Source organism: Lineus longissimus, chromosome 12, assembly GCF_910592395.1.
Source record: "Lineus longissimus chromosome 12, tnLinLong1.2, whole genome shotgun sequence".
Lineage (NCBI taxonomy): Eukaryota > Metazoa > Nemertea > Pilidiophora > Heteronemertea > Lineidae > Lineus > Lineus longissimus.
The window spans coordinates 365,518-385,493 of NC_088319.1; the positions used below are offsets into that span (position 1 = coordinate 365,518).

At 40.8% G+C, this 19,976-nt stretch overlaps 2 protein-coding genes across 22 annotated transcripts in view; both read left to right on the forward strand.

The window, feature by feature from the left end:
- Positions 1-9,834, forward strand: part of LOC135496655 (uncharacterized) — a 39,245-nt gene extending 29,411 nt beyond the window's left edge. For all 4 annotated transcript variants that reach the window (XM_064786089.1, XM_064786090.1, XM_064786092.1 and 1 more), the window contains 10 exons: positions 1,571-1,680; positions 2,125-2,354; positions 2,569-2,673; positions 2,868-3,006; positions 3,257-3,568; positions 3,883-4,106; positions 4,386-6,099; positions 6,410-6,538; positions 6,927-6,987; positions 7,509-9,834. In XM_064786089.1, coding sequence (XP_064642159.1) covers positions 1,571-1,680; positions 2,125-2,354; positions 2,569-2,673; positions 2,868-3,006; positions 3,257-3,568; positions 3,883-4,106; positions 4,386-6,099; positions 6,410-6,538; positions 6,927-6,987; positions 7,509-7,746 — 3,262 coding nt within the window. In that variant the 3' untranslated portion in view covers positions 7,747-9,834. The remainder of the gene's footprint in view (positions 1-1,570; positions 1,681-2,124; positions 2,355-2,568; positions 2,674-2,867; positions 3,007-3,256; positions 3,569-3,882; positions 4,107-4,385; positions 6,100-6,409; positions 6,539-6,926; positions 6,988-7,508) is intronic.
- Positions 9,835-10,714: 880 nt separating this feature from the next.
- LOC135496773 (agrin-like) overlaps positions 10,715-19,976 on the forward strand; it is a 149,911-nt gene continuing 140,649 nt past the window's right edge. For all 18 annotated transcript variants that reach the window (XR_010448719.1, XM_064786284.1, XM_064786270.1 and 15 more), the window contains exon 1: positions 10,715-11,350. Coding sequence is in view for 17 of the 18 variants with exons in the window: in XM_064786284.1 (XP_064642354.1) it covers positions 10,921-11,350 (430 nt within the window). In the remaining variant the exon portion in view is untranslated. The remainder of the gene's footprint in view (positions 11,351-19,976) is intronic.

Here is a 19,976-nt window from a genome sequence, read left to right on the forward strand (position 1 = left end):
CTATTGCTCGTATCGTGTCTGCAATCTTGTTATTACTTATCTCATTACATCTTGTTAAAGGGAGACTATAGGCCTGAGCTGAGGGGTCAAAGGGGCTGGCTGCTCAAGGAACCATCCCTTGTATTGTGATGGTAGCAAAAACTACCTGGGCGATTTTTCTGAAACTGACATGGCCCAAAACATTAATTTTGTCTTACTTCAGACCCAAAAACTAAGGGTAAATAGTGGGAGCTTTGCATTTAAAGACATTCTAAAAGAATTGACATGACAAACTCTTCAAGATACTGAAGACATTATTCAACATTTCCTTCAGAAACTGTCTCAAAAAGCATTATCAAAACTTCAGAATTCAAAATTCTGCCATTTTTGGCCCAAAAGTCTGACCTTATCATTGAGTAAAGTCACTCTTCTGCGACCATTGATCTGCTGATTAGCAAGGTTTAGGGATCTATTTCATAGTAAAGGTACCTGAGGACTTCTATTGGACTGTACCACTTTGGGACAGTCAAGGGGAACAGGTGGTCATTATGAAACAGATTGAGGAAAACAAGTCATTTATCTTCATATGAGTTCTGATTGCACCCCTCAGAAGAAGTAGTAGAGCCCATGAACAGGTAATCTTAATAGCACTCATAATAAGGGATTAACAACTGACAATTGGCCAATCGAAATGTTCAATAATGTTTTCCCAGTGACCCTGACGCTCCAGCCAATAGTCTCCCTCTAAGATTTTGGTTCCTCTTTCTAAAATAACCTCTGTATTCTCTGTTATGTTGCAAGTAATATTGTGTTGGAGGTAATGATCATGTTTGCTGCTCTAACCACCTTGCATGGCTATGAATGAAAGTTGCTATTGGAGAGGAATAATCCGACCTTGAAGGTGTGACCCAAGGCCATGTCTCAAGGTCAAGGTCACAACTTGTATTCCAGTTTTGCATGGCCTGTTTGTTGTATATAAACTTTAGCATGTACACACTGTAAAGTCAACTTGTGAGTTGTGTCTTAGGCGGTTAGTCCAGTTTTGTGTCTCCAAGTCCGTACTCAGTTTTATCAACATGTCAAACTGCTTTTATTTTGTGCCGAACAATGACACTTGCATGGATTCTGATGAGTCAGCATGGAGTCTGATGAGTCAGCCTGGAGTCTGATGAGTCAGCATGGAGTCTGATGAGTCAGCATGGAGTCTGATGAGTCAGCATGGAGTCTGATGAGTCAGCATGGCATTGGCTGTTGGGTTGTATTAAAAGTCCTTTCATCATCTTGAACAAGTGCTGTATGTTTTTAAGTGCTGAGTCCATGCAAGAAGTTGTTCTAAAAGAGATGGTAACTTGCTTGTTTGACCAACCTTTGGTCTGGCTTTAAAAAGTATAGAAAACTTTTTCGTTATGATAATAAAATCACAGTGACAAAAACCACCAAATTGACTTTCATTGGCCTGATGCAGGATAGAGACAGACGACTAATCCTAGGCTGACCTGCAAGACTATTAAACTGATCCAGCCCTCCAGTCAGAAATCTGAAATTGATATTCTGTATATTGTTGTTCACCAACTTTCCATCTATCTTTCAGATTTAGGAGTTTTCGCAAGAGTAAACGAAAGGCAAATAAGGGTTCGTTGGATAACGTGTCTCTCTGTCAGCACGGTGCTGCCAACTTCAGTGGGGAGTTACAATATAAAGGTAGATAATATGATCCTTCTCTGACAAGAAAGCTTACAACCGCACGACGCGGTACTGGTATCAGAAAGCCCCGGCAAGACTTTTGATGAATTTACATTCCTTGCATGATGTTCCAGTGACTTGAAACCAGACATCGCTGTGTCTATACCAGCAATATATCTAAACCAGGACAGGCTGTTGTCGACCACCTGGCTGGAGCAAGGATAGTATAAGCATGTACCTCATACCATTCTGCTCAAGATCATCTGGGGTCAAATAGGCCAAACACAATACCCTTCTCTTGAAATGATAAGTTTTACTGTAGAGCCTCTCCGGAGTGACGAGTGCTGTCCTTAATAGAGGTGTCCGGATTAGAGAGGTAAAATTGAATGGAAACAACCAACTTGGGAGAGGTGTCTACCAAGGGATATTCCACTGTATTCAGTTTTACTGTTTTGTTTGAAGGAAAGTACCAATGGACTCGACGCTTCTGCATCGTTACATCTGATGAATTCCTCTGCTTCAAGACAGAGCGCGACAGCCGGCCGGTGTTGTCGTTCGCACTGAAAGACTTCGATGTGGCGTACATCGAGAAGGAGGGCAAGAAGCATCACGTCATACGGCTGTCTCATCCGGGATTCGATACCCATCTCTTCAGCGTTGACTCCAAGGATAGAGCGGACATGTGGATTGAGGTAAGTGTAACAGTTCTTTTGCTCTTTAGAACCTTCAACTTTAAATTGCTGGAGGGCATCGGTTAGATTTGGTCTTTTTTCAGAGCAAGTGGTGAAGAGATTCGTTCTCCAAACTGTGAATGACGACATAAATTGCCAGCAACATTTGATGTCAAGTACCAGGCCCGATTGTTCAAAACAAGTTTTCACTTTATCCATATATTTACAATTTCAGCAATTCAACTCGATTGGAAGAAACTTGGAGAAGAATCGCATGTCAGCTGATAGTCTGGATGGCATCAGGACAGAGGATGGATCTTCAACATCAACACCCTCTCAAGTATGCTCTAGTCCTCCAGTGCTTCAGTATTTTGCCCCTGGTTGTGGTTGCCTAACCATAACCGCTGCCACCAGAATGAGGCACAGTGCTTCTCTGTAAGGCGTGCTCCATTGTAACCAAGGTAGTTCAGATTGAGGTTTCACCAGTAACTGCTGAAGATGACAATTCTCTTAATCTTGATATTTCTCTTCCAGATGAACAGCCACAATTCCCTGTCCAATATTTCGCAGACCAGTTCAACAAGTGACAGCGCCGATACACATTCCTACACCCTGGCGCCCTCTATGTCTGGTTCACAATACTCGGTGACGTCTATGATCGTTGGCTCAAAAGGTATGTATCCTCAGCAAACACACCAACAGCTTACCTACTGCTTCTTGTAATGAATATCGAGCTCACAAGATTTATTGGTCATTAGAAAACGCAACAGTGGGAGTATTGGCCACCATTTTGTTTTACTCAGGGTTTCAAGTCCACCCTGACCTGATAATCAACAAACGGTAGCATTCTCGCTTTTCTCTGAAACGTAGCATCTGTGACGGTTTTGATGCTGAGCAATGAAATGTTCTCCGTCATCTTACAGAATCAACAACTCCTTCACCGCTGCGCAAACAAACCAAACGACCACTGTCAACGCCCTCTAGTAACGATGTGATAAACCGTGCAATCGTTCTGTCCAACCCCTCCACCCCTACTGATATGAAGCTTACCCCTTCACCGAGTGGACAACGCCACTCGGCACATCACCTTAGCAACCAGAAATCAAGGCGGACGTCACAGTTATTCGGCAGCTGGGGTAAAAAGAAAACCAAGAAGTCCACACCGAACGCCGAGCCATCTGCGCCCATAAATTTCGAGGTTTACGAAGGATCGTCGTATGATGTTTCTGTCTCAGGTACGCCATTTTGTAGATATCGCTGGACTCAATCGCTGCTGTCTAAACATACAGGCTGTATTCCTTTAAAGTGCAGAATAGGTCAATTCCACCTTCTAGTTTGTTTGTCTGATGGGTATGGTGACCTCTGACCAACACACTTGGATCACTCCCATTAGAGAATAGAATCTGTGGATGGAATCCGTTTACTTGAACATCGTATGACCTTGACCTCTGTTTGTCATAGATGTACCTCATCATCATACCATGACCTTGACCTCTGTTTGTCATAGATGTACCTCATCATCATACTATGACCTTGACCTCCTTTCCAGGTTACATGAATGTGAAAAGTCAGCTCAGCAGCCATTCGCCAGATTGGACCAGAAAATACTGCCGAATCAAGAACGGCTTTTTCGAATGCTACAAAGACATCGCTGATTATCGACATGAGTTCAATTTCCCGCTGGTCGGCTGTGAGATCTTGACGGCACGAGAGGCGCACCATGACCTTGCCATCAAGGTCGTCCAGGGCGACATTGAGAAAGTCTTTATTGAGGTATGTTGGGCAAGTTTGGGCGTATGATCAAAGGACCAGGATGGATTTGGAAGGAGATTACGTCATGTTGGAAAGTATCACTTTATTGTATTGGGTGTCCCAAAAAACACATTGCTGAAAACGAAATTGAATTAAACATTAGGACTGTATGTTAGATATGCAGTGGTAGGGTCGTGTACTTTTATTCGGTAACAACTTCTTCCACTGCTAAATAACAAAAATGGGTTTACTCCATCACATGGACAATGTCATCTCATGTTTCATCCCCTTCACTTTCAGCCTGGCAACACCCTCGATCAAGGTCGCTGGTTGGCCGTCCTTATCAAGGAGACGACATGCTGCTCCCAGCCTCCACCTGGCTCAGATGACGATGATGCCATATCACCTTTGGTCCTGTCGCCGAGCTCGGATAATCTTGACGAAAAAGTCTTCTTTGAAAACGATGTGCATTCTGATCCGGGGTCGGATGGTTCCGATGGATATGAGCAGCAAGCTATCAATAGGAATTCCTTTGATACGTACGATAGGTTGAAGGACTCAGATTCTGAAAATAGCTATATTGAGAATTATGGTCCTGAGGTACAGGCGGTGCGGGAGGCATTGACATCTGGTGCAAAAACGGTGAAAAATCCTGATGATGGTTGTACAAGACTTAAAGAGGAGCGCTTGAAATCTGATTCAGACATAGTCGTACGACCAAAGAGTAAAGTGTTGGATGTGTACGCCAAAGTTGAGAAGCGTGATTGGCGGTTTTCTGCGCTGATGGCGGAGGAGGCGTCCAGTAAACGTTCGTCCGTCGCGAGTGAGTATGATGATATTTTAAGCGCGGTTATGAAAGTTAGTCGGAAGTTTTCTGAAGTACCCGTAAAGTCATTCATGAGTCGGAGTTTGAGTTTCGATACGGGAAAGTCTTTGAAAGCTGCAGCGGAGAGGGTGCGTGATTTGGACGCGATAGCGGCGAAGGGGTATGAAAGCTTTCAAGAACTTCATAACAGTCGTCAGGGAAGCTCTGAAAGAGAACTGCTAGATTCCTCTGGTGGTACGAACAGTATAGAGGGCGCTGTTATAAGTCAGGATGAATCCTCTGTGATAACTCTCCCTTGTGGTGAATCTGAAACTCTTGGTGCTGCTATTGATAAGACCTTGTCGGATGAATCACCAATTATTCATAAAAACACTGGAAAGACTAAGAACTCTGGTTCACATCGGCCCCGGAGTGATGTGCTGTACCCTGAGATTTCAAATAGTTTCGGAAGCCTCGATGAAATTTCATCTGATTCAAGTTCGGATGACGATTCGTCTAACGCACGGACACTTCCTAATCTAGATGAAGGAAAGGAACAAACACCCGTCAAATTTTACGAGAGTTCCGATAGAAAAAAAGACAGTGGGATATGCGGGGACAGCAACGAGTCAATTAGTGCATTGATCAAAGATGAGGGCGCGAAGGTTCGTGATGATGCTAAAGCACAGCTTCGTGAGCATGGCGAGGCCACGGACGACCAGAGTGAAAAACGTAAAACCACCGACAGTATTGATAAAGTTTTAGCGGGAACTTTTGTCAACACTGCCACGAGTGTTTACGCAAAGGAAGTACCGGTCAACATTGAGGACAGCGAAGATGATAAACATTCTAGTCACGATGGAGCAGAGGAATCAGATCACGAATATGACGATATTGACGAAAAGAAGCGCAATAGTTTTGTCCCAAGAGATGGCGCTACTGATTTGGCGGAAGATTCAAAGCTTGACAATGAAGATGAGAACGTTTATGATGAGATAGATAAGGAGAATGATGGTGAAGGTCAAAGTTCCAAGGTCGTCGTTGAAGTTCATAATTCCAAGGTCGTTGCTATTGGTGATGAAGCAGCAAAGGGTGGTTCTGAAGGACATCATGATTACGCCGACGTTGAGGATAAGGAGAAGAAAGAGGGCGTTGCAGAGGAGGAGAGTGACCATGATTATGACCCAATAGAGTTCAAGGGAGCGACTGGTGAGTTCAAAGTATCTTTTTCTCACCAGCATCACTGCTTGCCTTTAGCTTACAATCCTCATGAATGATGTGGGATAGGATAGATTGACGTCTGTCCAAATGTTGACTGGCCTGTTATCATGTAATATTTTTGTGTTGTTTTTGACATCATGTGACTTCTTGGTGGCTCATGGGAATTTTAACCTGAGAAAAAAGTAAAAAACTTGAAATATGTACCTGTTTGTTTCATTTGAAACTTAATGGGAGAGATAATGATTCATTTTTTTCTTGAATTTCTGATTCATTGCTAAATGTGAAGTTTCTTGATAAGGTGAGGGTGCCGAAGGGAGACCGTCGTCTGAGAGTGAGTATGAAGAATATGAGGATCACGAGGAGGAATCCGTTGAAGAATATGAGGCTCACGAGGAGGAATCCATTGAAAGTAAACAGGGAAGAGCAAGTGAGTACAAAAAAGACAGATATAAATCTTTGAGGAGAGATATCAGTGGTTTAGAGGTCAGAGTGAGGGCCAGGTTCAGGAGCACGGCAGTTCTGATTAAAATTGCTGGTGTGTTCCAAACCTTCAGGGTCAGTTTCAAAACATTTCATGAATTAGAGGGGGCGTCAACTGGTGTGCCCTGACTTCGATTCATGTCTACCCATTGTTTGTTTTCCTACCAAAATTGGCCTGAAAAAAGTTTTTGAGTAATTTTTTTCTGGGGGGTTGGGGGGAGTTTCCCGAACCCAAGAATCGAATCCTAACTCCTTCTCTTTTGAGAGAAAAACTTGGGAAAGGAAAACACTGGTACCACCTTCATAGTGTTATGTTTCTGTGATCTTTTTTTCAGCTGCTCTTCATGCTGAGGTGCGTGTCAAGAAGAGAGAATGGGCACAATTCAAGAAACTTAGGTAGGTGAAGGGAGGCATTCTTGTCATCTTCAGGCCTGTATCGTGGTTACAACACCTGACAATACCCAACATAACTTAGGTAGGTGAAGAAGGGAGGCATTCTTGCACATCTTCAGGCCTGTATCGTGGTTACAACACCTGACAATACCCAACATAACTTAGGTAGGTGAAGAAGGGAGGCATTCTTGCACATCTTCAGGCCTGTATCGTGGTTACAACACCTGACAATACCCAACATAACTTAGGTAGGTGAAGGGAGGCATTCTTGTCATCTTCAGGCCTGTATCGTGGTTACAACACCTGACAATACCCAACATAACTTAGGTAGGTGAAGGGAGGCATTCTTGTCATCTTCAGGCCTGTATCGTGGTTACAACACCTGACAATACCCAACATAGATTCCGTTGTGCTTATCATAATATCAATTTGTGCCATATTTGTCATTTGAGGGCAGCCAGAATGTAAGTGGTAAGTGGTAAGTGGTAAGCCCACTTTAACCAATGATTAATTCCTCGTTTCAGGCTGGCCTTAGAAAATCAACGAATCCAATCTCGCGACCCCGAAGAAAAGAAACGTCTAATCACGGAATACAACGACCTTGACGAGAAGATCAAGGTGATCGAGGTGGAGCTTGCCGCCATGGTGGAAGAGCACCGAGCGCTCTCGAGTGCCGTCACCAAACACTTTCAGTCGCAAGGCCTTATGGGAAGGAAACTGAGCGCCATTAGCATTGAGAGTTTCATGATGACGGGTAAATAGCACAATTTGATGTTTAGCCGTCTTGTTGAGTTTGATTCTTACTCGGATAGTTTTCGTTATGAATTTTTTCGACAACCAGGATTTAGTTTTGTGCTGACTAAAAAAGAAAGTGATATTAGTGACTATTTTTGATGATTTCTTTGTATAAAGTTTATAAGGCCAATTTCAATCATAATTATAGCAGACTTATGCAAACAATGACTCGTACAGTTTTGTACAAGGTAATTTTATATGAAGATTATATTTTATGATTGTTGAAAACAGTAAGAAAGTTGTAAAATACCAGATTTTGTAACTGGTTACGCATGTGCTTGAATGATTACTGGAGATAATCAGGTGTGCGCATGCATTTAAACCGGATATCTAATGTTGAGAACTTATTCCTTCTTCTGCTGATCATGGCGCTGACAGAAAGTCCTCGATGGAATCGTAGGAAGGACAATATGGCTAGGACGTTCCTAGGGTGTGTATACAGAATGAGGAAATGCATGGTTTGTTTCTCATTGAAACAATCATTACTTGGTTATGGGGTTGAACTTCACTTGGAGACTGATATTTTTCCAAAGTTCGTGATCATTTCATAAATTATGCAAATTTTCATCACAAATTTTGAGTTTAGAGATGTTTTATAACGTGAATATGTATTTGAATCTTATATTTTTGGGTTTACATGGAAGCTTAGCTTTTGGGAAGAATATTTTATGGGATTTTACCGTTCAAAAATGTTATCATGAAAAGTGGTGAGTGAAATTGATGTTTTTAATCATGTTTAGGATGACAATTATAGGGGCTAGAAAGAAGGATCAGAGATTTATGCCACCTTGGATTTCAAGATAGAACTGATGTAACCTCTGATATGGGTTGATATTTCATAAAGGTTTGAGTGTTTGTCCTTTTAGATGTTTTTACTGACGATTTTGATACTAACTTACAGCGATGTTCAATCAATGTTTTATAAAGCAGTATTTATGTGTAAAACTTATGCAAATAAGGTTATACTTTGTAGGAATGTTGCCATGGTAATCATTGTCCGAATGTTGATGTTTGTACTCGAGAAATCGTTTTGACGCCACATGAGCTGACACTCAAATGATGTGGCCTGATATTATAAATGGGCCTTCATGCATCTCACCAAACCAAGTGGTGCTTTGAATATGTGTACTCACTTTCCCTTTAACTCTTATGTTCCAATAGGAACACTCTAATGAGGGTACTGGACACTCTAATGAGGGTACTGGACACTCTAACGATCATGTTGAGTTACTGTTTCCCATTTTCCCATTTCGCTGTTTTCGGTGGAAAAGGTCAAATGGAAAAGTACTGCACCAAGTTACTTTTGTGAAATTACTGCCTGATAGATAAGATAACCTTGACAATCTTTCATTCATCAAAGACAAATATGTCCCAACCTTTGTGTTTTTGTGAGAGTGGACAAATGTTCTAAATGTTCAGCAGATTTACATGACTTCATCGCCTTATAATCCGTGATATTTTAATTGTATCCTCCGATAGTATCCCTTTGGATCACTTCGGAAATACACTCACAGAGGAGTGTTTGGGAACGGTATGATGTCTTGCTGTGGGAGAGTGTTTGAGATGGTATTTAGATTTGAAATAAGGTGTTAGAAAATGTGTATATAATTAGATGACAGTATTTTATAGTATGAATATTTTAATGTATTATCCTTGCCACCAGAGGGCTCTGCAGTTTTGGCAAGTGGAGCCCCCTGGTGTTCAAGAGTTGATTTAATCAGTTTTCTGCTTCATTGTCTGTATTTGTTTGGTAGGACCCCAATTAATGTATTATCCCAGCCACCAGAGGGCTCTACATATTTGACAGGTGGAGCCCCCTGGTGTTCGAGAGTTGATTTAATCAGTTTTCTGCTTCAATGTCTATCATTTATACCCAGCTTTTATAATCTACGGTCTGATGTATATATATTAGCTTCATAGCGCTTCCTAAAGCACGAATTTTTACCAGTCATGATTTTGGTATGAAAAATCAGATATGTATATAATATTATCTTTGATTCCTACATTTATTACATTTATTGAATGAGTATTTTTCAATAAAGTTAAAATAATTGAGAAGAGAAAAATCGTTTTATTTGTTCATTTTCGAAAACTTCAAGCTCCACTTCTTAATCAAATATTGGTTTCAAGTGTTGTCTCTGACATGCAAGGGGAGGAGCATGCAAATGGTCCCTGTTTGCTGTGATCTGGGCCACCATTTCAATGGAGAAGTGATTCAAGTTGTCTTGCTGAGATGAAGCTGTTGCTGGAAGACAATGTCACAACCATTAGGTAAACTCACAGAGTCGTGATGGGAAGTGCTGCCACCTTTGAGCTGGTGCTGAAACATTCAAAGGACAAAGTCACATCCATGGGGTAACTCATCGAAGACAACCAATCAGTGGGTGATATGAATAAAGACTAGCAAATGCTTTTATCTAAAAATCCATGTACATTTACACTAGGCCTTTCTGTACAAAATTGAAGTAAAAGCATTTGCTAGTCTTTATTCATATCACTCAATGTCTCCAACATTCACAACGCTGAAAAGTGGAAGATGTGCTTGGATCTTTTAGTTCCACGATTACTTCAAAGATGGCTCTTCTGTAGCTTTCTTGCATTTTAATGAAGATGTTACATGTGCGTTACAGCACCAAGCTCAAAGAAGGCCCGCTGGTCGCTAAACAAGTAAGGGCCAGGGAATCATTTACAAATAATGTATACATACAGAGTTACATGTAATACGCTTTGAAACTTGGAAGTAAAAAGTCTTCTAAACCTCCCGGGAAACCTCCTCGATCTTGACACGTGGCCGAGCAGACGACCAATGTTGTACAAACTCCAGACAGCCGACGACAGTGCTTCGGCGCTGTCTTATTCCCTGCGTGGAGTTTGACTATTTTGGCGCCACAGAGCACATGCACCGCTGTATGCGTGGGTATGATAGTGTATGATGATGTTCGTGTGTGAACGTCGTTAGTGAGGGGATACTTCAAAATTCTTACCTGGGACCTATTATAGTGATATTTATGCCGATTCTGGCCGAGAATGGTCAAAAATAAGGCTTAGTTACGATTTGTGGGTGTTTGAAAGGAATAGAGGAGTCTTTTTAAGTGAAAATATTTCGGCGGGACGCACGCGGTCCTCGGACGCGGTCTCAATATGAAATTCGGATATACAGTTTCGTTTCTCTTCTTTATGGGATTATTGTCATCTGAGGTTTGTTGGGGCTGTGTTGAGAAGCCCCTGGCCCTTAGGGAGGAACTAGCAGATGTGGTCATGACGGGCACGGTGAGGGCAATGCACCCGGACGATGTTAACCCCTCGAAACAAGTCGCAGAAGTTGAGGCGAAAAGGGTGATGAAGGGTCGCAGTATCGTCAGAGCGCTCCCCGGGAAACTGAACCGCCGGCGGAGGAAGATGGTCTTCATAGAGGGGATCGGTGACCCGAAATTTTGTGAAAGTTCTGTGAAGAAGTATGACACTAGGATCTTTTTACTGTCAACTATGAGTAACGGACACCTGAGGCTGAATTCAAGCGTGGTCCGACTCACTTTGAGGACCATTGAAAGGACGGACGCAGCTGTAAAAAGTAAGTGATAAGAAATTAATTTTCTATTCTTATAAGTACCATAGCTGCTCAAGGGAAGGAAATAAGACTGATTTTAGTTAAGCATTGCCGGATTTATTAATGGCCCGGCCATGTCTAATGCTGTCGATGTTAACGACATTAGACAATCTCCGAGGCAATCCTGTATGAGAGGGGCCCATATCTCATGCTTTGGTGATCAATGTCAACCCAGTTAAGACATCTGCCAAAGGACATCAACATGACTGGCTTTAAAGGGAGACTACGGGCAGGACAAATGTGTACCATGTTTAGTGTTGGAGCAGAATTTTATTATAAATGTGAATTTGATGGTTTAGAAAGATGTAAAATAGAACCCCACACAAATATTTCTTGCTTTATAAGCTTATAATGGGTTGATTCCTCAGGAATCTGATGAGGCTGTACTCCATAACAAATAAATATTGACCCGATTGAGAGGATTAACTACTGCTTCCATCCTAGTTTATATGATGTGATCATCCTGGGTGTAAGACGCCCATCAAACAAATAAATGAAAATAAAAAATAAATCATCAATCCGCAAATTATAAACTGGAGGTGAATATACCTGTAACTTTCTCTGCTGTTGGTAGGCCTACATGAAGTATTCAACCCACCTTCATAAGGTAGGGACCAGGGCTGCATTTTGCTATGTGGTCATTGGGGGGGGGGGGGGGGGGGGGGCAGAAAACTGTTCATCCCAAATCATATTTCAGAATGTCTGGGAGCATTAATGGCCCCCTGCTCCCCACTGAATTCTGTAGGACAGGCGAGTTGGCATAAGAGTCATCATTTGTGAACCATCACCACTCTAGCTGGCCTCAAACTGCTCTGACGGGTCAAGTCCACCAATTTCCCCACCCTGAACAACTGGTAGAGTAGCTTTTACAATATGAAAGCACTACATATATAGTAGAACCTCTCCATTAAGGACACCCTTCGGACTGCCAAGTGCTGTCCTTAATAGAGAGGTGTCCTGATTAGCGAGGTCAAATTGAATGGAAACTGTCACTTTGGGACCAAAACTAGTGTCCTTAATAGAGAGGTTGTCCTTAATAGAGAGGTGTCTGCTAAGGGAGGTTCCACTGTATACCACACACTTCATATCTGCAGAGTACCTGTGTTTTTGTCGCACTCATCAGAAAGTCCCTCCACAAACCGCAGAGGATATCAGTCAGAATCTGTGGCGGTGAATGACATGTCAGTCTCTTATGATGAGCAGTTTGACAGTTCTTGCATTGAACTGTTGATTGTGCCCAGTATTGCCCATGAGGTAAGTTGGTCAAGCTCTCTTTAGGTTTTTAGGAAGCGGAGATGACCATCAAAGTCATATGAAGTGTTGGTTTGGGTTTTTTAAGTTGAACTTGAAGCAGGATATTTGGTGCACATCCTCCCCTCAAACTTTATTCTACTTCCTGATAGTAAGGACTTGGGAGAGAATTTTGTGCCATCCATTTGAGCCACTGATAAATTTTCGGTTTTGACATCATGAGAGTGTTATGAATTGAAGACAGTGCACAAGGAATTGCCAAACTGGTCAGAGAAAAACTTGTCCATAGATGAGATGTCGTCTCTGATATTTCACATAAAAGGGTTCACAGGGACAATTATGATATGGTATTTAGGGCGCTTGGATGAGCAGACAAAGGGATTAAGTCAAGTGTAAGATTTGAGACGTATGTCAATCATAAAGTAAGAAAGGATGGAACGTGGACAGCATGAGAGGTCGGATCTTGTGATGAACTGTGAGAAGGTATGACCTGCAACGAAGCACATGTTTAAAATTTTAACCAGCCGATGTACTTTCTCATTATGGGAATCAATTATAATTTTCAGGCCATGGGGATGATTCGATTAGGCTTGGGAAGTATGGTGTGTGGTCACTTTCTATACTTTCAATTCATAGTGGCTTGTTGGTTGTCTTCTATTGCAAGTGGTCCTGGTTGTGACCTTGTCTGATTGTGACAGTGTCTGATTGTGACAGTGTCTGATTGTGACAGTGTCTGATTGTGACAGTGTCTGATTGTGACAGTGTCTGATTGTGACAGTGTCTGATTGTGACAGTGTCTGATTGTGACAGTGTCTGATTGTGACAGTGTCTGATTGTGACAGTGTCTGATTGTGACAGTGTCTGATTGTGACAGTGTCTGATTGTGACAGTGTCTGATTGTGACAGTGTCTCATTGTGACAGTGTCTCATTGTGACATTGTTTCATTATGACGGTGCCTGATAGTTATGCTTATGATGCCAATCTTTTGGAATGTTTTTATTTGCAATTTCAATAACATGGTGACTTACAAAACAAGAAATGAATAAAGACAAGCTACATCCATCATTAGGGCATGATATTGACAACAATGCCAGGAAAATGAAAAGAATATTTCACTAATTGGTGATGTCCTGATCACAGATCAGTTGATCTTTGATTGATGGAAAATTCAATGTTGAAAGTAAACAAAACACAAAAATCTCTCGACATGGATTAGGTGCTGGGTACCTTACGATGCCAGCAGTACAAAGTTCATTAGTTGGTGATTTCTTTTGGATGTCCTTACACGACGTCACATGCTGTTTTCGTCAAAAGTTCAGTTCTGACCGACCCACCTTTATGATCTTTGGGGACCAACACAAAGTTTCATAGCCAGCAAATTTGGCGCTTTTGTGAAATTTGCAGCATTTCTAACTGCAGGCCAAAAGTAATGCTCGAGTGTAAATAAACTAATTCATTCACTTATTATGAATAAATGCGAATAGATGTCATGTATGCGTCTTTTGTGCTTGCTTTAGAAATCATCGGAAGGCCCCACGGGTATTTGGGACACTGGTGTGTCTATGGTTCAAAGGCCTGCCTCTAACCTAAAAACAAGGTTTTGTCCCGGTGAAAAGGTTTACTGCATATTCTGCCATGGGGCACCTCGTTGACAGGCCTATAGATTTTTGGTCTAGTTCCTGATAAATGCTAATGCTAACTTTAAACGTGACCACCTGTGTAGGCTAAAGACTCCACCATGGCCAGGCGCTGGGGTACGCCCTGCTATTTTGGCCAATTATGGACTAAAGACATTTTTCGTGAAATATATGCTGTCATCAATCTCAAACAGATCACGAAAGTCGAGCTTGTAAGGAAACCATTTTTTCTGTGAAAGCTTTGTACTTTCCACCGGCATAATATCGTAACACAGTTTCAAACATTCATCATCATGCTAATAATATCTTATAAATGGGAGGGTCTTGTTTTTTATTTATCAATTTGTCATCAATGTTCTATTGAAATTTATTATTGTAGTAGACTTATTAGGCCCTATCCCCTGGAGCTAAAGAGTCAACCTCAAAATCTTGCCCTGACTGTGGCAGTTTCAGGGGGAGCTTAGTCAAAACAAGTTCCACTTCCTTGTGGGGCACGCTGTGATGGGCGGAAATACCTGACTCATGATGTCATGCATGATACAAGGTACCGAGAGACTTCATTGCCGCAGATGACAACATAGAGAGTTATATCCATGTGAATAACATCTTGGAACGTCCTGTAACGTAGTGGTGAAGTCACTATTTACAGTTACTTTTGAAGTTGGTGTTTCGTGTATCTACTATGCACCATGTATTTAAGATTCATGCCTAGTCAGTGACCAACTTGGTGGAAGAATAACTGGGCCCAGTTGAGTTGGGTGTCCGCTGAGGTGCTAATGGGAACACTACAAGAAAATCGAAGGTGACAAAATGAATGAAATCGAAGTCCTACTTTTAAAAGCCAGAAGACAAATAAATCTCCTATTGCAAATAAAATTTCAATTTAGAAATTTTTGAGGTCAGGTCTTTGCGGTTCAAGTATTTGAATGGTGCTCTTTGTCTTGGTGTCTTCTGAATATCCTGTTACTCATTCTTATGGTGATGAATGTGATCATGAATGTATTTTGGCAAAGTTGGGTCGTATCATTGAACGTTAGACTATGCCCCCCCCCCCCCCCCCCCCCCCCCATTGCGGTCTTTCCTGCTTCCTGTTCTTCAGAGGCAAAAGGCAGTAACTGACATTTAGACAGTTTTCAGAAAAAAAGGCAGTTCTTTCCAACCATTGTCAATTTTCTCCTGTCCCATGCCAGGCCAGCTCGGCAAGTTGGAAGAACAGCCTCATTCTCGACAAGCTGGGGAGTTCACTATTATGGATATTGAATGATGAAAATTGACTGAATCATTGTTACTTGATAAAAGTGTCAAGTTAATGAAAATTATACCATGCAGTCAGAGTGATAAATATCGAATAGGGAATCATACTGGCCAGTCCTGTCTTTATGCCAACTTTGATTACAGATATCAAGGTTTGGTGGGGAATTCAGAGCACTACACACATAAGATAGGCATTACACATTTATAAGTCTTTTAAAACTTCCTGTAGTCTGTAATCGACACAGAGTGCAAGACGTCAGCAGCATCTGGCCACTTTGCCCATGGCCCTGAACATGCTCAAAGGAAAATAAATAGGAGTCTTGCTGATCATATCTACAATTCCCATCACATCCAAAAGGCCTTCAGGTTCTCATGCCCCTAGTCCTGTGTCCCAATCATCAAATGTAATTATTCTGTCCTGGGTGCTTTCCGGGCCATTCATAAACTGTATGGGACACTCATTTGTAACTTTTTCAGATTCAATCATGGGTGATCAGCGGGCATTAGCACGGGGACATAGGTTTACCTGCCTATTAAATCTGACATGAATATCACTTGTTTGATGATTGCTGATTTGAATCTTTGTACACAGTTTAGATCAGTTTGAGATTTTGAAAAATTTTTGGTCGTTTTGAACAGTTTTGGTTGTTTTGAGATTTGAACAATTTTGGTCAATTTTAATCATTTTGAGATTTTGAACAGTTTTGGTCAATTTGAGATTTTGAACAGTTTTGGTCAATTTGAGATTTTGAACAGTTTTGGTCAATTTGAGATTTTGAACAGTTTTGGTCAATTTGAGATTTTGAACAGTTTTGGTCAATTTGAGATTTTGAACAGTTTTGGTCAATTTGAGGTTTAGAACAATTTTGGTTGTTTTGAAATTTTGAATAATTTTGGAAATTTTGAGATTCTGATTAAACTAGAGATTTTAGTCTAAGACTTTTTTGGTCATTTTAAGATTTTAAACAATTTTGATAATTTTTGATTTTTGATCCCCCAATGAAATTGAGGAAATAAATAACCAGAGAGCAAAACCACAGAAGTAAAGTATAGCAGATTTTCTGTATTGAAGACCACAGATAAGTGGAGAAGGTCAGAACAAGACCAAAACATGTTCCAGCAGAGATGATATGTGAACAACCATCTTAACCAATGTAGCTGAATCAAGTGATGTTATCTCAACATGAATCGACCAGACTGGGAGGAAAACGAACACGATGGAACAAGACCATTACTTTAGTTAAGCTGTAGCCCCATCAGAGAGATAAACAGCGGTCGGTCTACCACCGGGGCAGCAGAGATTGAACTACTCAAATACAAGGATGTTTTTGTAATGAAGCCACTTGTCTTCTTCTGCTTTCAATGTTGGCCATCATAGTCTCGATTCTGTAGCAGTCATGAAGACACCACTAGCAAGTTCATCGAGCGATCCCCACAGCCTGGGCGGATAGCTTCTGGATTCAATGTTGGCCATCATAGTCTCGATTCTGTAGCAGTCATGAAGACACCACTAGCAAGTTCATCAAGCGATCCCCACAGCCTGGGCGGATAGCTTCTGGATTCAATGTTGGCCATCATAGTCTCGATTCTGTAGCAGTCATGAAGACACCACTAGCAAGTTCATCAAGCGATCCCCACAGCCTGGGCGGATAGCTTCTGGATTCAATGTTGGCCATCATAGTCTCGATTCTGTAGCAGTCATGAAGACACCACTAGCAAGTTCATCGAGCGATCCCCACAGCCTGGGCGGATAGCTTCTGGATTCAATGTTGGCCATCATAGTCTCGATTCTGTAGCAGTCATGAAGACACCACTAGCAAGTTCATCAAGCGATCCCCACAGCCTGGGCGGATAGCTTCTGGATTCAATGTTGGCCATCACAGGGGCATAGCTATCTTGGCTGCTGATCTTGGGGAGGCAAAATGCCTAAAAGTAGTAGCTTACAATTCCTGATGGTGTCATAGTCGAATGTAATGGAATTAACACAGAAAATATGCTATTTTATGGCAATTTTCAAAAGTTAGATAACAAATACTACCGAAATACATGTACTACATCATAGTTAAAAAAAGTGTAGTTTCTGTCTTTCTCACGCTATGCTAAATCAACCTGACTTGCATTGCCTAATCTCTCGTCAAAATGTTTGAAAGGGAATAGACTAACACAATGTACATGTGGGTGTTTAATCCAAAAATGCTGTTTTCCCATAGTGTGCCATGTGCCTTTTAATAGATTGTTTTCATGAATTTTATAAACTGGTGAACGGATTTATAAATTTATCAATGGATTTAATAAAATATTCTATTTCTTTATGAAAAATAACGGCTTTGGATTAACAGAATAACTGTATTAGACGGATTTCCTTTGGATTATGGCAGTGCCTTGGGCAGTTTTGAAAGGGAAAGTTTAATAACATAATCTATAAACCTCATTAGTAATATTATAACTTTTTCAGGTAGTTTCAGACAAATTTAGGGGCCATGCATGTGTCAATATATCTTGAAGGGACTCTGACAAAGAAATTTATAAAAATGGGGCGAGTACCACGATCAAAAGAGATATATGTACGTTGCATGAATTGCCAGAAATGTATGTTAATTCGGCTAATGATCTTTATTAGACGTATTCTCTTGGCCAAATATTTACGTGTGGCATGTCACCGTTATGTAAACAAGCTCTCAAACTCATCATATCTGTGTCACAGTATCTGATGCAGGGATTGGAAGGTCAGGTGTTGTACGTGCTGGAAAATTGTTGTGAAAGTGATATCATCTCACGTAGATCCTGGAAGTTTTTTTGGCATTTTCAAGATTGCTGTTCTAAAACTAGTAGACAATGTACTTTTTCATGCACATTTTGTTTTCTTTCTGTTATGCCCGGGATATGCATTTAAATAACTAATTGGAGAATAGAAAATTGGGGAACTTGGAACTTTAGCCGTGGCGAAATAGCGCAGACATTGGCTCAGGCAGTAGCTTGTAATCGATCTATGTCCATAATCGGCAATAATCTGTAGACAGATTTGGTAATTAGCGTGTTAATATTTGAGATCCGGTCTATGAATTTATCGGCTGTGTTTGTAATGTTGCATGGAAGGTAAACATGTAGCAAATGATCGAATAATAGGAACAATAGAGCTATAAATACAGTAATAGTCTTCTAATTAATGCTTCAATATTCATGAGATTAACCAGTTTTTCTCTAACATTGTTTATAGATTCCCCTTCAGTTCTATCGAGACGAAATCTGAGTATTTAGATACATGACAAGGAATTTGATTGGCCTAAAGAAGAACTTCCCGGCCAATGGCACCTTTGTCATATGACCAATGGCTTTTGTGGCTGCAACCTATGACCTGCACCTACGAAAAGAACCTGTGCACAAGACTACTGAGTACTGGTAAAGTCTTTCAAGGTCCTCAGATCAGGAAAACTAGCGACTTCTTTTGCCAAACAAAATAATATCAAACTACATGCAGCGTTGCGCTAAATACTTCGTCTTGAATGACATTTACTCTAATGGTCAATAACGATTACAGCATATTATAACGAGTTCTGTAGAGAAAATATTGAAATATTTCCTCAAAATACACTCGGGCAATATTATAGAGCATTGTGTATAATGTGATTGTTTTGTTAAATTCTTACAAGTTATAAGACCAACAAGTGCAAGTCCACATGCACATGTACTGCCCAGACAAATCATAACTTTTTCATTTTTGACCCAAATAGTTTTAGTTTAATTTTTTGCCAATTATTATATTGTCAATAAATTATTTGGCTGATTTGATTATTTAGTTGATAATGCAATATCAGAGGGGTGAAATACAAACTGTATTGTGCTACTTAAATCTTGTCCCCTCAAACGTCGTGTGACAAGTGATTCTTGTTGAGGAAACCTGCAATTATAATCGCTGCTATGACCAGAAAAATATCTCTTGTCTACAATTTTTTACCTTAATGGTATTATCATTGGAATGTGCACCCATTGGCAGAAATAAATTGGTGTGAAATATAGAAAAAGGATGTTTTCGCAAACCTATCGGGTCTCAAAAAATGGGGTTCACAGTATTTCTAGCATAAACATGTAACAAATATCAAATAAGTGTTCAAGAGGTGTTTATTTTCATGTGATACCTGTACTGACCAACGAAAGTATAAAGGAAAAGGCAAACTCAAACCCCCAAAGGGTCTGTGTACTTAGAGGATTAAAACATACAATAACTCAATTAGAAATGGTCATAAATTCATCCGGTCGGTGACAAAAAACTGAGGGGTATCATTAAGCCCCTAGGTTAGTTTGGAAATATTTGAAAACATTACACCTTTAATCCCCACTATACCCCAGGGTCATTAAATATCATTCATGTAAACCCTTGAAACGGCCATGTCACACTTTTAACTGCCGATAAGGCTCTTTTCTTAAGCGAGTTAGCCTTTAAAAGGCA